At 41.9% G+C, this 17,659-nt stretch overlaps 1 protein-coding gene across 3 annotated transcripts in view; it reads right to left on the minus strand.

Moving 5' to 3' along the window:
* Positions 1 to 1,889: 1,889 nt before the first annotated feature.
* atxn1a (ataxin 1a) overlaps positions 1,890 to 17,659 on the minus strand; it is a 110,887-nt gene continuing 95,117 nt past the window's right edge. For all 3 annotated transcript variants that reach the window (XM_086279755.1, XM_086279756.1, XM_086279757.1), the window contains 2 exons: positions 9,940 to 12,288; positions 1,890 to 4,740 (listed from right to left, as the gene is read on the minus strand). In XM_086279755.1, the coding sequence (XP_086135881.1) occupies positions 4,144 to 4,740; positions 9,940 to 11,778 (2,436 nt within the window). In that variant the 5' untranslated portion in view covers positions 11,779 to 12,288 and the 3' untranslated portion in view covers positions 1,890 to 4,143. The remainder of the gene's footprint in view (positions 4,741 to 9,939; positions 12,289 to 17,659) is intronic.

The following is a 17,659-nucleotide window of genomic DNA, read 5'->3' on the forward strand; positions in this document are numbered from 1 at the left end:
CCGAATATGAAAAGATGATGTAATTGGGAGGGCAGACCTCCTATATCCGCATCAGGCCACACTGAAAGGTAGCGAACGGTTGTCGTTAAGGGTTAAACAGATTGCTTTGCCTCAGAAGAGGTGCTCGTGAGGCTGGCTGGCTATGATTGGGTACCTGAAACAAAGTTAAAGAGGTCACTACGGGAGTCGTGGCAAAGAGGCAGAGCTTGGCGGAGTCAAAAAAACGAAGAGGAAAAAAAGAAGTCTGCTGGTTGGCTTCGTGCCACACCGAGTCGGTTCGCCTTCAGCGTTGACAGTGTAACAGCAGTGTTTGTGACTGACCAGCAGGGACAGAGGAGGTTTCAGGGGTTGTGTTGGGTTACTGCATATATGAGAAACTTCCCTGAAAGATCAGCAACTGGTGTTGCAACTGCAATTTCTGAGGATTCAAATGAGTTTCATGAGGAGGGGAACTGCGGTACCTGGAGTGAGCTGGGTTCAGGTGTGTTAACGTCTGCAAACCTTTTGCAGTATGAGACGAAAATTGTACTTCTTCTCTGGGCAAAAAGAACTGTTTTTGGTTGTCGTGCTGGAGGATTGTTATTAAAATGTTTATTGCAGAGATTTTGAGTGGAATGACTCGCCGAGCGCGCGCTCCACTCGCATACAAGGAGACTGCCTGAATACTTTTTAACTATTGCTTTCTAAAGTAACCAAAGCAACCACAGCGTCGCTTGGCTTTGGATTATTATTATTATTATTATTAATAATAATCTACCTGATCAACAGTAAGAGTCTGAATGGTTTGAGTGGCTGACGGTTTTGTTCAGATGTCTATTTTTCCTTTTGTTGGTAAGGGGGTTGGAGAAACATGTAGAAAAAAGACATACATTTATAAACCACTGCCACACACACACACACACACACACACACACACACACACACACACACACACACACACACACACACACACACACACACACACACACACACAGCGGTTCCAAACCATGCGCACACACATATAACTACTGCTATTTCTACCAGATGTTTCAATAGGAACAGGACCAAATGAAAATGCGCTGCTGTGTGGGTGTCGATCTGAGAACCCTGTTCTATTATAAAAAATAAAGCATTTTCAAATCTCATTCGGGGCTCTTCTTACTCGCTCGCCTTCACTATCAGTCTGTCTGCTCATTCGACCACCAATCCACCCATTCCTCATCCATCTGAATACACATCCATCCTGCCATCACCCTGGTAAACTCCCACCACCTGAAACATTGTCGCCTCTATTTTTTCTTTTTCTAAAGGCAAGCAGCAACAGCCATAAAACATAAATACAGGCTGAGCAGGAACAGATATGCTCAACAGACATGCCTGCAGGAAGCCGCTGCCTCCCTAACAACAGCATTGTGCCAGCAACATGTCAAAGCTAATCTCACAAAACCTGAGATATGTTTACATGTTGTATGGCACCTCTATGTTACATGGTATAGATTTAAAAAAAACAACTAACCGGCCAATTGTTTTTTTATTTTTAGTTTTGTTTTGGGGTTTTTTAAGAAGAAGAAGAATCAGCCAAATGATCAAGGATGGCCAATTACACCGAAGGCTCGTGCTTTCATATTAGAGAAAAACCCCAAACTCCGTGAGGACGATCGACCGACTGACCACGCAAGCACATCTGTTGAGGTAACTGCTATCTAAGGGATAAATGAGTTTTGGCTGGCTGAGCACAGGCCGTGTTCAAAAGCGAACCCTAACCCCCCTTTACACTCTGGGCACCCCGGTTTAATCAGCAGGGGCAGATATTCTCCTTAAGCAACCCGAGAAATGGTCGGCTTTTAATTCAGTTTAGTAGGCAGGCACATGTTTGCCATAACTGTTGATCAGAAACGTTTCCTCTACAGTGTGGCAAGTGGCTCTAGGGCTAGTTTTGGGACAGGGCCTTAAAAAAATGAAATAAAATAAAATAAAATAAAACAAAAAATAAAAATCGCGTCTCGACTGAACTCCCTCCTCCTGATGTGCAAATTGCAGGATTCTCTTAATTAAAGACTCCAAGTAGAAACACTGGACATTTAGCGTTGTCTTTATATCATTTTCCTATACACAGTGCACACACACTCTTATACAAACTCCCACCCATACACAAACACAGCTCAGAGCACTTTTTTCTGCACAGCTGCACTGTAGCAGTGCCGCGTGCATTAATCCAACGTCAGTCCACTAGTGTCTTTGCAGTAGGGACAATATGCACCAAAATAAACGCTTGCCTCTGCAGCTGTCTAAATATGGATTGCCAAGTACAGTACGTATTGAGTTTTAGAGACTATTTTGTGTCTGTGTGAGCGCGTGCGTGTGTGTGAGCAAACACACCAGCATCATACACACACATATTACAAACATATGATGACCTTCACAAGTCTGTGGGTGTGAGCTTCTGATTGTTGCTCTCAGTCTAAAACAGATCTTGAGCAGGATATTTCAAAGACTTGTTTCTTTTTTCCCGTCTTAATCGAACTTTCCAGACACGTTCCGATACTTTCCTGCCGCGCACATGCCGAAAACCGCGATACCTCCCGCTTCATCTCACTTCCTCTACCCTAACCTACTAACTGAAACTCCTCTCGCTCTCACATTTGTCCCTTGCTCTGTGATTTAATGGCACATCTGCTCCCACGTTACTTAACAACCTCTTTACCTTTCACAAAGTGCTTCTGCTACTTTCTGCCTTTGTCTTTAAAAAAAGAAAGAAAAAAATCTAAGAGCATACAGTACTTTGTAAATAAACACACAACATCATCATTTTTTTGTTGTTTTTTTTTGTTGGCTGTATGATGAGAGTGACAGGTGTGTTAAGTGCTTTGAAACATCCGGACCCTCTCAGAGCTAACGTGGAGATTCTCTCGCTTCCCCTCACGCGACCTTTCAGGATTCGTAAAGAAAAATTAAAGTGATTCATTAAATAAAACTCAAACAAAACCGCTAGGATCGTATGCGAAGACTCCGTTCGAGTGCAAACACGCTGGGTTCACCAACCCAGTGTGTTTGCATTTGCTTAAGGTTAGGGGCATCGCATATTGATACATGAACATTGACCCACCTAGGCGCGATCGATTGATTATTAAAAAGGACCCCTGATTAAGGTTTTAAAAAAATCTTGAAAAAAAATGTAAAACCTATGTGGTGAGATGGGAGATGAGGGGTTAAAGAAGAAAAAAAGTCAAATGAAAAACACTAACATGAAATGAAAGCAAAGACTCCACTGTCTACAAACTGAGCAGAGTAAGTGTTGTTCCCTCACAACTGTGTGCAGCACACGGGCATCGACACGATGACCTCAGGTTCCGGTCAACCACAGGCCCGGATGACACAGTGACAATCAGATCATATTAACTTCTGGTCTGATTTAGCAAGTGAAAATTTTTAATGATTTACCCGCAAATCCTTCATTATTACCAGAGGCGAATCCAGGCAGCCTTACTGCCCGAGTACACAGGTAACATCACTGTCACAGAGTGCGACTGTGAACCACCCATATGGAAAAGAAATAGTAAAAACTTATATGTGATTACTCATGAAAGTGGCCACTTTCTCATTACTTTCATACATTGTTTTAGTAAGTATCCAAAACATACAAGTTTCATTATATAATTTTTCAAGGGATCTTATATCCGTTTTCACTCTTATATGCTTTTCATACAAGTTTCACACAAGACAGATACAAACTTTATAAGATTTATATATATCTTTTCCATATGGGCAATCAGGGTGGAAATTTCAGCGTAATGTGTCGCCGGCCAAGCAGAGCCATCGAATGTCGCGCCCGTGTGCCACAGAGCAACCGATAAACATTCAACGCACAGGTCAGAAATCCCTCACCAGAAATCTTCTCATGAAAATCACCAAAACTGCACAGATTGCTCATGTGATAATTAATCAATCTATTAAAAAAAAAACATAAAGGTGTTAAACTACATGGACTTAATGTAAGGTGTAGGGTAAGGTTACCGCTACAGTACAGGATGTGAACTAAAAAGAAACAAAAAAACAAAACCACGACGAATGAACCTTCACCGTGGACATTTATGGGGTTTTTGTAGAATCTTTTTAGCTGTGTTTATTTTTTATTTCATGGGTTGTTAACAGTCCTGCTAGCCTTCACTTGCCAATATTTGACCTTCCTTCAATGCTGATTTTCACCTCATGAGGGATGAAGGAAGGTTTGGGAAGGGTCAAAGGTGGTTCCTCCTCTGATTTTTCTACTTTTCGACCCTCGGGCGCAGACCATCTGCGCTTCCTGCTTCCCGATGGCTTAGTAGAGCCAGCTTCTGTACTGCCGACAACCTGACCTTTGGAAACTCTTTCCCCAAACACGAGATCCCCGTTTTCCACACCGGAGATCCCTCTACCTCCATTTCCACTCTCCCCACTCCCTCGCTGGCTGATGCCATTTTCCCGCTCTCTGTGCCTGGGACCTCCTCCACTGCAGCTCTGAGGAGCGTCCGACACAGCTCTAGGGGGTTTGAGGTGTCCGTGGCTGGAGGGGACAGAGGCGTGGGCGGCCGGCTCCAGGGGTTGAGTCTTCTTCAGAGATCCGTTCCTCAGGTTCTTGAGCGTGAGTGAAATACAAACATCGCCTACAGAAAGCTTGGTACAAGGCAGCTCCAGAAGCTGGGTGGTCCGGTCCGGGCAGCATGAAGACCAGCCTTGGCCAAAGACGAAGAAGGGGTATTCCAACAAGACCTCCACGCTCACCTAAAGAGAATTGGGGACAAACGAATGAATACCTTATTTACATTATATACTGTTGTTTCACAAAAAAATCCACTTTGATCTTTTGATTTTGTTAAACTAAACAATCTCACGTAGAGCCGAAAGCTGTAATGTTTAAAGCTCCTTCAGGAAATTAGATCGGAATATGGGGAATTTTTTCTTTGTGAATCTCAGGTCCAAAAATCAAGGCATGAACTAAACCATGGTTTTAACATGTTAATTATGAAAGTTCATGACTTTAACATTATTTTCCACTCAGTTTTGGAGCTTCGATAAGAACGCAGTGTCTAAAAAAGGATAACGAGAAAAAAGAAGAAAGAAGAAGAAATACAGGAAATTGAATGTAACCCAGTTCCCAGACTAGCCCAGCAGCACGACAGCAGCCAGTGTCCTGAATTTTATTTGAGAAAAGCTTTAAAGGAAAACCTGCCATGCCTCTGTTTGGCCATTTTCTAAACTGAAATCTGAAATTCTGCGGCCTCCTGTTGACACCATGTCCTATAACACTGACCCTGTTAAGTACACATTATTAAAAAAACATGGAGAAAATCTGCTGCATATTACTTTACTGTTTGTGAACCTTTTTGTCATGACGAATACTGAAAACACTACACTGCTATACTACTAATACTGGTGTCAGCTTGAGACCTGAAACTCTCATCTGAAAAAGGACGTTTTCACAGAACTCTGAGGTCCACACCAGGATTCAGTAGCTTGTAGAAACACTTTTAGCAGCAATAACTTGTTCTCTGTACAACTTTCAGAGTCTCTCACATTATTGTGAGAAACTTCCAAAACTTCTACTTTCATAGAGGTGCTCACACTTGCTGATCATCAGTTAATCAAGAGTGTTTGATTAGCAGCACATGGCTGCTATTCAATGCTCTTAGTAAGGCAGTAAGAAGCAGTAAGGGTATCCAGCTGCTCCTGTCTTCTAAGACTTTAAGTTAGAAAGAAATACAAACGTTTTCTGTTAGTGTTCTGCAAAGTCAAAAAGATATTTATGCAATAATTGTGATTTTTCTTTCACTTCTGATTTAAACTGTGGACTTAAAGCCCTGACTGGGTCTGTATTAGTGTTTGAATGTATAAAAAGAATGAATGGATGACAAAAAGAGATCGGCTGCAGGCTCAGGAGAAGGAAAATAAACATCAGAAACATCCGAAAGAAGGCAAAGCCAGGGATAGGATACCGTAAAAGAGCGAGATGATGGAAGTGGAGGAAGCTTCTAAGATGGGGATGAAAAGACAAGTTTAAAAAGAGAGAGTAGGTTGGACAAGAAGAAGAGGGAGGAAATGAAAAGAGAGCTATGTCAAGAAGGATACAAGCGAAAGACGTGACAAGTACCAAATCTCAAATCTTACGTCAGGCAACACTTTCCCCTCCTGTATTATATAACTTTTGACTTCTTGGAGTAAGTTCTCTGAGTGTGGACTCAAAGCTATAACCGCCGCTCAGGAAAAAAGTAAGAGGAACCATTAGAGCTGGGCGATAGAACGATAACGATATGTATCGCGATATAACTTTTACTCGATAGAGAAATTAAGCTATCGCGATAGACCTCGCCGCTCTTGTCCTCAAAAAAAAAAAAAAAAAAAAAAAAAAAAGGTCAGCCAATCCAAATTAAGTAGCGCAGAGCCGAACCAATCACAGCTGCAGCGTCACGTCGCGTGACTTGTTATGTACAGCACAAGTGCCAAGCCGCACGTGTGTTTGTTTGGGAAGCAGCCAGCGGGTAATGGAGCCAGCGCGTAATGGAGGAAATGAGTGTGCCGACTAGAAAAATCAACCGAGCGTGACCGAAGAGAAAACAGATGATGGTTCCAATGCCGGAGAGATTGTCAAATGGAAGAGCCATAGAAGTTCCGTAGTGGGAAGGTATTTCGGCTATTTCAAGTCTGACAAAAAACAGAGTAGCGTGCACTGTAAATTGTGCCGAAAGCAAGTCTGGAAATACAATAAACTGGTGCATGCGTCACACTGTGCGCCACGTTATTGTTTCGGTGAAATGAATTTCTACAATACTGTTACTGTTAATTCTACTCTCTGCAGTGTTTAAATGCTTACATATACACACAGTTACTGTCCCTCCACACATACGACTCGGTTCTGCTTCTATGCCCCAGCTTTGTTTACCTTTTCCCACCGAGGCTTCTAGACTTCTGATTGGCCAACATTTAGGCACGGTTAGGAATCTAGCGCAACCTGCTGCTTTGGCATGTTCATAGCAGCGTTTTCCTTCATTTCTGCCTTTATGTGTGGACGGGATTATTTTTTAAAACGAAAACGGAAAATCTCCGTTTTCAAAAATACCCGTGTACGTGTGGACGTAGCCTCAGTCTCTGACTGGAAGCGCTAATTCGTCATTCGGCTTTTGTCAGACTAAAGTAACTGTTAAAACTGTTTGAAAAGCTCAGCTATACAACAAGGAGAGATTGAGAATTTCCTTTTAGTTCTCAGTTTATTTGATATTGACAAAAGTTAGTCAGTTTTGTCTGTTCTTCTGTAAAACAAACTAAGATTTATTTTTAGAATTAATATTTTGTTTCTAAGTGGAATTGACAATTTAGTCTATTTCGTTTGTTCTATTTTGAAACTTAAACGCTTTAGCGGCTGCCTTTTGTGTAGTTTGCAATATTTGCCTTTATTTATCTGAAAAAGTCTCATGTTCCTTAAGTACATCTACCCTGTTGAACTTATTATGGGAAATAAATATTTAACATTTCACTACATATCGTACTGTGTATGACTGTGTACGTGACAAATAAAAAAAAAATTTGAATTTGAATTTTAAATAAAAACAAGCTGCTGATTATTTCACATTTTACTTGTGAGCAACGGCACATTTAAATCTTACAAATATAGTTATTTGGCTTATATCGTGATAGATATCGTTATCGCCTGAAATGAAAAAAACATATCGTGATATGAAAAAATCTCATATCGCCCAGCTCTAGGAACCATTGAAGGAGCACAAGAGAGAAAGAGAAGTCTTTGAAAGATGGTCAGCTTTTGTGGGGTACGACATCAAAGAGCAGCTGGGGGCGAGAGAGATGGTTAGAGATGTGCTGTGTGGGTGGACGAGTCGCAGCATGGACAGATGAAAAAGATTAACTGGCTTCAACGCACATCCTCAAAGACAGGGCGAAGGCTGCATGAGTGTACGTGAGCATAAGTGTTCCTATAAAAACCCGAAAGATAAACTGTGGCATAATATCGGATATTAAGAGATTGCTGCAATTCACATTTAAATGTAAATGTATTTATACAGCTTCAAATCGCAACAAGGGTTGCCTCAAGGCACATATTATACTATAAGGTAAAGACTCTACAATAATATAGAGGAAACCCCAACAATCAATAATCAATGTTAATGAGAGATTCAAGTATGTTTGTATTTAACTGTGGCAGAGTAGAAAAGAAAAGAAGTAAACAAATGTCCCAAAAAAGGACAATTTAACCACTAAAAAAATGTAAAAAATAAAAAAAGACCACCAACATGTCATCTCGGGGTCTGCAGGTAACTATTAGCGTCAAATTGCACATGACTGATCGGAAAGAGATAAAAGAAAAAAGAGAACTTTAGTGGAAGGGGAAAAACATCAGAGCCAAACATCTGCCTATTAATGAATGAAGATATGAAGATAACATAAAGTCACCTTTACCAAAGTTCAAGTTAACCCACAGTTGAATATTTCTGCACAGGATAACGATCTAATGCACAGGAGCAAATCTACCAAGCACTGGTTGCAAAAGAAGAAATGAAGGCTTAAGGAAAGGCTTCGTCAAAGCCCAGACATCAATCCGACTGAAATGAGGTGGAAGGCTTTAAAATAGACAGTACATAAAGAAAACCTACAAACACCTAGCAACTGAAGGATGACCAGAAGAGAGGTCAAAAACATCAGCAAGAAAATGTCAAAGACTGATGGACAAATGTACAAAAGAAGAGTGAAAAAGTTAATCTTGCTAAAAGTAGCATCAGTAAGTCAAGGATGTACTTTTCCTACAGAAGAACTTTACAACAGCTGGTACTTTGGTAGAATAAATTACAGAAAGCTCTATTTCTTTGCTAATTCAAATGTATAAATCAGCACTTTAAATATGCAAAGCATTACATGTAGCAATATATCAACACATTTACATGGCTTTAATTAACTAAGACAACCTGAAGTAGATTCCAGTCCTCAATACCTTGAAAACTTTAAACATTTGTGGAAGACGATGATACACATAGAAGCCTTATTATAGATTCTTTTTAAGCTCACAGAACTTAAAAATAAAACCAGAACTGGACTGTTTAGCCAGATACTAGATTAGTCACATACTAGATTTAGGTGTGCTGGTACCTCGGTCCCACCTGGAAAATGCCAAAGGACCGAGTAACTTTTCATTTACATGTTTGTGTGCATGAATGAGATAAATCAAACTTTGACAACCTCATGCAAACAGAGCTCTGTAAAGATCGTGAAACCACATGTGAACATTTTGAGAAATTATTAAATCACATTATTACAAACATTAAAACAATGTATGCAAAGGGGAAACAAATATCCTAGCTGTGTGAGAAGGTAAACACAAATAAACTTTAATCAGCACATTAAATTTAAGACCATAAATGGACTGCTACTTACTACCACTACTCGCACTTTTCTGCTGCTAAAGAGCGAACACTCAAAGTGATTTTAAACTGTAAGTCGCATTTACTCATTCGCACACATTCACACAGCAGTGTAATTTTTTATTCCTTCGAGCACTTTTTACCTCTCAAGCACCCACTCGCACATCAGTAAACACATCAGGGTCAGTGTCTTGGGAAAGACTGAAGGAACGGGGAACCTTTCGATTAGCAAATGACCTGCTCTACCTCTATCTTGTTTGTTTAATTCCTTTGCAAAAAAAGGCGAACACATCACAGTTTCATGGTGAGGTTACGTGCTAGAGCAGTGAATTTTAAGAATCTTGTTGTTAGTCAGAGGAGACTTCATGCTAAGCTAACCAGCAGCTAAAGTTTGTAAGATAAGACGATGCTATTGCTTAGCAAGAAAGCAAATAAGCTAGTTTCTCAAAATTGTAAAAACACCCCTGTACGTGATAAACTGATTAAGGAAACGTGTGATTGCGATACTGGACTCCTGAATCTGCGATGTCTGTTAAATGTTTCAGATTTTTTCCCTCACCTGTGTACGGTGTTCACCAACGGAGAACTGAACCACAGCAAAGTTGGGCGAGGTGTGGCTCCCCTCAATGCGCTCCACTGTGGACGAGTCTATCTTCAACTCGCTGCTGATCTCAGCACTCTGGATGAAGTCCTCTGTCTTCAGATCCTCCACACGTTTCAGCTCGCCATCAGCCAACTGGATGATGGAACCTTTGATGAAATATGGGGGGAGCGAGGGAGGCAGCACCGTACTAGAGGGGGGATGTGCGGCGGAGGTCGCCACCAGCCCTGGTGGAGCAGGAACAATGGGGAGATGAAGCTGGGCTTGGACCACTGCACCTGGGGCATCCTGGTGAAATGAGCCAGTGTGGGTCTCCAGAGTTTCTCCTTTGGGGGCGGTGGCGGCAATGTACGTATGTGGGAGTGTAGTAGGAAAAGGTGCAGCTTGGGTAGATGATGTAACATGGGAGGTTACAGGCTCCAATGTTGTGACTCCACCTCCACTGACAGGGATGATGACCGGTTGGGGGCCTGGAATGAGTAAGTGTTGCTGTAGGCTGGTGTGGTAGCTGCTACCACTGCCTCCTGCAATATAGCCGATAATAGGTTGCTGAGGGTAGATACTGGTGGAAGAGAGCCCCATTGAGAGTGGCTCTGTGGCGTTGTGGGTGGTCTGGATGACGGTCTGGGGTGGCAGTGTGCTGACAGCAGCTTTCAGGCTGTCTACACTTAGTGGGGGTGGAAATGTGAAAGAGGAGGTGGTGCTGGATAAGGATGGAGCACGACTGACAGGCTTGCCCATGATGTTGCCACTTTTCTCCAGGTGTGCAGGGGCTGAAGTTGTCACCTTCTCAGGGCTGGCTCTGGGTGGTACCAGCTGGTGGTCCCCATGGCTGTTGGGCATTAACATGACAGAGGTTCTCAGCCCTGATGGATCATGCGGAGAGTAGTCTGTTGGCAGAACCATCTGTCGAGCCTCATAGGAAGACAAAGAGGATGTGGCATCCCGTGATTTGCTCCCTGACTTGGAGATGTTAGACTCGAGTGGCGCGGCATACCGCCGGCCCCTTTCCAGCTCTCCATTGTGGAGCTCTCTGGGTCTCTGAGAGCCACCTTGCTCTTTTCTGGTGGGTCCATCCGTATACTGCACCACCACCTGAGACATGCTGTGTCCCAAAGTATGGTGAGGGTACATTGAGTGGGGCGAAAGGTGAGTGCCTCCTTGGTGATGGGATGATGGCACAGTCCGTGGGGATGTTGATATTTGAACATGGTGAGGGACAGGGTCTGTAGAAGGAGGAGGCATGGAGGTACGTCCTGTGGATGCTCGCTGCTGGTCCTGCTTGGAGGCCTGTGAAGGAGCAGAGGCCGTCTCTGTGTGTGAGGGTCTCTGTGCAGCCGAGGAAGAGGAGGACAGGGGGGGAGGAGGTGGAGGAGGAAGCAATTGAGAGGGGATGTAACTGTATGGGGCAGTGTAAGGTGAGGCTATAAACTGCATATTGTGAGGCAGATGGGTGTAATGGACAGCTCCTCCAACTGTGGTCTGTGGCAGGTGGGATGTGTACACTGTAGGAAGAGATGAGACCACCCTCAGTGAGGAGGCAGAGGTCAAAGAGTCTGATATGGAGGAGGGAGATTTATACTGCGATCCGTCAGAGTGACTGGAGCTACGGTGCGCACCCACACTGCTCTCGTTCCCACCAGCCACACTGGCGAGCCAGGTCATGTTTTCTGAGCGCTGGCTCTCAGTGGCAGGTGGCATGATAGGTGAGCGATTTTCAGATGGTAGCGTGCTAGAGAGGATTTCCCTCTTCTTTGGGGGCAGACATTCATTACTGCGCTCCTGGTTGGACTTCATGCTGATTTCACCTCACGCCCCTCAACTATACTTGCGTTATCCTTCCTCGAGTTTTGGACTACAGCTTTCTTTTTTTCCCCTTGTTTTGCTTCCTCGTTCTTTCACTTTCGTTGTCGCTTTTGTTCGCTTTCTCACTTTTTGATGTCCGGTCCTTTATTTCACATTAATTAGCCACAAAATGAAACTTCCCCAATCTTGTCTCTTTTCCCTCTCTATCCACTTCACCCAAGGCCTTTTCTTGACAAAAAAAATCCAGGCCCTAACAAGCAGGTGAGGAAGGATTAAAGATGGGGATGACGATATGGAGGGTTGGTTAAAAGGGGAGGGGGAAGGGCGGTCCGTTCCGTCCGGGGATCTTTAGCGACTGATGGGTGAGCTCAGCGTGGAGGTGGAGAGCGTCACAACGTCAAACCTGCCGCTGTCGCAGAGGACGATGGGGGGCCGAGTGCGTCGCACTTCATGAGGAATCATCTCCTTGTGAAAGAAAGTCTGCCCGCACGCAGCACAATCCTGTGGAAGAGAGAGGAAAAAATAGATGGTTAGAAAAGGTGTGGCTCGTTAACTGATGAATAGGAGAATACTTTATAATTCTTATTCTGTGCTTTTTTTTCAGCAAGACTGCAACTATAATGACAGAGCCATTTTCAAAATCCCTTCTAGTGAATGCAGCGCATCTACAGACCTATAAAGACAGACAGGTTAATAATGTGTCTGAGCAAAACAACTTCTGCAACAACAAATTTAACAATGGAACAACACTTTAGCACCAACAAATCCATAAAAGGACAACGTTTTGAACTACGAAGAATAAGCCAGCAGGACATTCGGGAGGTCAAGTAACAGCTCTAAAAAGGTGACAAAGATGAGAATTAGGAGGCTAACAAATACAAAAAGCCCACTGCAACAAGCGTGACCTGTAGATTGTGTGGATATGGAGGTGTTTTATGTAACAATGTGATTAACAGCAACACAGGTCAGTCATGGGTAACTGCAATTTCAAGAAAAGAGACCCTGCTAATATAAAAATGACCACTCCAAGCAACAATAACCAGGCACTTTCAGTAAATGACTAATAATAAGAGTTTGATTACAAGCCTGTGTGTATACCATAAATGAGTGTACCACATGTGTGTGCCTGTTCCTGTGTGTGCCATCTGTTTGCGAGCATCCCCTACTGTGAAAGATGGGAAGCTCAGTGTGAAACTCATAAATAATGTAGAGGAATTTCAAGCACATACATCCCCAACACACACACACACACACACACACACACACACACACACACACAACACCGAGCATGAACCGCTTGCTTACTCAAACACTGACACCTGTGTATATTCAATTATGCTGACACGTGTTTTTTTTCTTGAAGCACAGCACAACTTCACATACAGACACACACACAGACACGCACACGCACAGGTAGCTCACATATCGTTCACTAACACACTGCTGCACGGCTCACCAATTTATTTGTTCTTTGTAGAGTCAGTGAGTTTGTACCGTCCCTGGTTTCTGTGACCGCCTGCACAGTTACACATTTAGAAAACCGTCCATTTCTGCAGTAAAACAGCAAATTATATCAACGCCTAAGTGATGCTACAGACTGAAAAAAGCCTTGTGATGGACTGAGAGTCTGTCCGGAGCGTAGCCTGTCTTTGGCCCTATGACAGTTGGGACAGGTTGTGGCACCAAACAATCCCCTAACTGGAAATGCAGTTAAGAAAATGGATGGACTTGACAAAATAAAAGTAAAGGTTTTCACTATTTTTGCCCAATAAGGAACCAGATGATTAACATCTGAAAATACTTTTCTTTTTCTAAAAGCGTCTTTAATGAAGAAGATGGATGGAAGATGTGGACCATCCATCCATTCACTAAAACGTGTCAAACGGGACTGAGGAAACTGATTAAAAACAGGTTACAGCTGCATTTATTTAGCTGGTTTGGCAATATCATCAAATAAAATACAATACTGCATTAAATTTTAACAGTTAGTGGTTCTCAATTTGAGTCCTACTCTAAAGTTGCTAAAAAAAACCCCCAAAAATGTAGTTTTTCAACCAAACTTTGGAGGCTTCCACTGCCTTCTTAGCTAATTCCCCCACACACAGTATGTGTGTAAATGTGTGTTCTCTAGAGCGAGGGACATCATGCAGCTCAAGCAGATTCCTGTAATTTAAGACGTGTTGTAATGCTACTACAACACAGCTGCAGAAACAGGCGTAGGAGTAGGAGTAGGAGTACGACACAGGAAATCATTCCTGCCTGTGGCCATCTCCCTGTACAACGCATCCACTTAACACACTGGTTACTGCTACAACTACACATGTTTCTTTTCCAAATATTTATTTATAAGTGACTTATGTATGTATGTATGTATATATATGTATATATTGTACTATTCTTAGTTAGCGTATTGTCTGTCTTGTCTTAATGTTGGTTTAAAATGGAGCACTGTAACAAAAAATAATTTCCCCCAGGGATCAATAAAGTATTCTGATTCTGATTCTGATTCTGATTAAACACACATGCATATTCACATTCGCACGGAGCACACAGCAGCCTTTGTTTCATGGTACACAGCGCACACTCGCTTATTCAAGTATATACTTTATCTGTTTAATCGAGCCGGCATGATTCAGATGTGTGCTGAGAGGGAATGTTGATCGCTGAGCTTTTAGCCCTGAGATGCACTCTCTGTATCTCCCTCTTTGTCTCCTCTCTGTCACTCCACCTCCACTTGACTCTCTTGCCTCAGCCTGTCCACCTCTCCTACTACATAACCATTCTCAATTATCATTCTTCCATTTAATGGTTTTATGCTCCCTATTTTCTACATTAGTATTCACTTGTACACTCTTGGAATCCTTTTGCAACAAATCTTTGACATGTCTCTTCAGCAAACCTAACCTCAGTCACGCTGTTTAGTCACAAAATACAAAAACAGAGACAATAATGCACATCAATCCAATAGCTGACCTCACCTCAGTCTTAAAGAGTTTGTATACACCGTGCAATACTATTTTTATTTATCTTATTTTACTGTTCATGTGTAATAGTCAGTTGCCCTATAATCTTAACCTCATTCTGTCTTTATTGTGATGTTTTTGGTGGTTTTTCTTCCCTTCTGTACTCATAACTTCATTCAGCAATGCATCTGTGATGTACTGACTGACTGACAATAAAGGAATCCGAATCTGCTACGTAAAAACAACTCAACAAGCTCTTGCTCAACTTAAGACTCTAAGGTAAAGGGAACGTTATATGCCTGAGTGTTCAAAGATGAGAGACATTTCATATCAGCTGTCACCTCAAACACGGACAATGTCGGTACATGCAGCTCAGATCTGCTCATGCTGCTGTCTGTGGCAGCATCAATTTGTCACAACTGATTCAGACACATGAAAATGGTTGTACTCCAAGAGAAATCTTATATGTGCAACATAAAATAATAGTTAACCTTAGACAAAAATCAGGTAAACAAGTCATGACAACAATAGCATAGCAGCTACTGAACAACTTCTGCTGGAAAAGTGTACTATCATGTCACATTAAAGGTAATGTGGGAAATTATAAAGCATTTAAATATACAAATATAACTAGAAATCACAGCTGTGCTGTGGGAGCAGAGACACCAATGCTAACTTCATAATCCTCCCGGTTGCTTCCATTTTATCCTGCAGTGTTACTAAGAGCCAGAAAGAAGTGTTCATAGTGGAAAAGAGAAAGAAAAAGAACTCAAAGTAGAACAAAAGAGTAATTCCCACTGTAAATCCCCTTCTCGCATCCACTGTGGGAAACTTTGGTATCTTAAAGAAAGAAAAAAGAAAACAGCATGGCTACAACAACAGTTAATGAGGGAAGAGACCGAGGAAGGTCGAGAAAGGGATAAACAGAGGCAGGGAGGTGAGAAAGACTGGAGAGCAGAGGGTATGAGAGTGAGGAAAAGCTTAAGATGCATGGGAGACGTGGAGAGGGATCGAGAGAGCAGGCTCAGCTGACCTACATTGCACAAAGAGAGGACTGCTTCACTGAAAGTGACACTCAAACACACATTCGCTGAAAAGCTAAGTCACCTGAATCTTGCTGAGCTTGCAGTGTGTACGTGCAGGACTGTGCGCTGTGGTGTGGGTGTGTGTAGATATCAGATGACCTGTAACCCAAGCTGCCTGTCCTCCATGTGCTTGAGCCTTTTTTTTCTCTATACACACACTCACAAACACGCTTCTCCACCTTACCAAAACCTGTGTGCAGGTCAGCAAATACTGGCATTTTTCACTCACTGCAGGTTCATATATGCCACCTTTCTCTCACAGTTGCTACTTCAGAGGACACAGTACTCATGAACATTAATCTCCTGGAGACTTACCCTCACCTTAAAAGGCAATCTATAATTTATAAACACTTTATGTTTTACTCTCACAGTAATGGAGTGCATTGTGGTTATGGCGCCACAACAGAAGTCATAAGGCCACCCACAACTATGACTGTTTAATACAACAATTACAAAATATTTACTTAAACACTGGACTGGACTGTCATACTGTCTCTCTAACAAATCGATATCCTTCCAAACTATCGCTGAAAAACTGGCATATTAAATACAAAAAAAGTCTCTTTTTAGCATTAAAGTTGAGCTGTTGTCTTTAACTTAGTGGCATATATAGTACCGGTACACTGAAAAAGCTGCCAATTTTCATCTACACATACTACATTGCTTCACTGTGGGTGGATGCCCAAACTAGAAAATCTGACATATGCTTTATGATTTCCATTTCCCCCCTTTTTGTTGCTTACTTGGATTTTTCCACCACACATGTATGTCAAAGACCCCAAAATGCAGGGCTTTAAGAACTCTGAAAGGTTCTAGTTCCTGCAATGCAGACATCAACAGAGATGACTTATTTTTAAGAGTTATAACAGCTATGAAAAAGTTCCAGTGGCCAGAATCCACCTAAAAAAAAAGAGAAAGAAAAATCTGCAGCTACAAAAAGAACAAGGAGTCCTGTGACAGACTGCATGGTCCCCACAGAGCACTGATCTCAGCATTACAAAGTCAGTCCTGGATTACACAAAGAGATGGGAAAACAATGAAACAACTCAAATTCATAGAAGAACTTCTGGAGAGTCTCTCAGTTGTTTTGGAGGACCTAACCCTACAATGACAAATTATATGCAAAACTATGTACAAACTGATGAGGAAGTTCTTTAAAAATCTACAAATAGAGTGAATGATAATTTTAAAAGCTGCTCACTCAAATCTTTGCATGCATCTGTCAAACAGGCCTCTATAATATACTAAATATGTTGAATGCTGATGTTATCTTTCCAATACATCCATTATTACAGTTTCTAGTTGTAGTTGTCACTTTCGATCTGTAACTGCTTTCAAGTTGGGAAAATTCCCATGTTTGTTGAGTTCTAAAACCACTGGATCCCTTATCAAACATTTACATTCTCTATTTGGTGAGTTATATCAAACATCTGCAGAATGCAGTTCGCTAATGACCCAAATATATGATCTTGTTAAATAACAGTGACTTGTAGTGACTACAGAATAAACACAATCCAATTAAACTCCCATCAAAGCAAGAAAAACCCATTATACTTTGCATCTCTACCCAGGAGCACTGTAATAAGCATATTGGCTTATTAAGTCAACATACAGCAGACACGTTGTGGACATCTAGACACAGAAATTCTGGTGAGGCTCCACGATCAGTGTTTGCTACAGTGCATCTGTTTGCATTACAATTTTTGAAAACATTCCAATTTATCATTAAATTTCAGAATATGATGTATGACATACAAAAAAATGAAACTTTGTGTCGATCTGGAAACAAGTCAATATGCAAAGGAATAAAAACAAATATATCAG

This window comes from Aulonocara sp. 'chitande type north' Nkhata Bay, linkage group LG22 (assembly GCF_057382095.1).
Source record: "Aulonocara sp. 'chitande type north' Nkhata Bay isolate Kocher_YH1m ecotype deep benthic linkage group LG22, A_spYH_male_GT1.1, whole genome shotgun sequence".
Classification (NCBI taxonomy): Eukaryota; Metazoa; Chordata; class Actinopteri; order Cichliformes; family Cichlidae; genus Aulonocara; species Aulonocara sp. 'chitande type north' Nkhata Bay.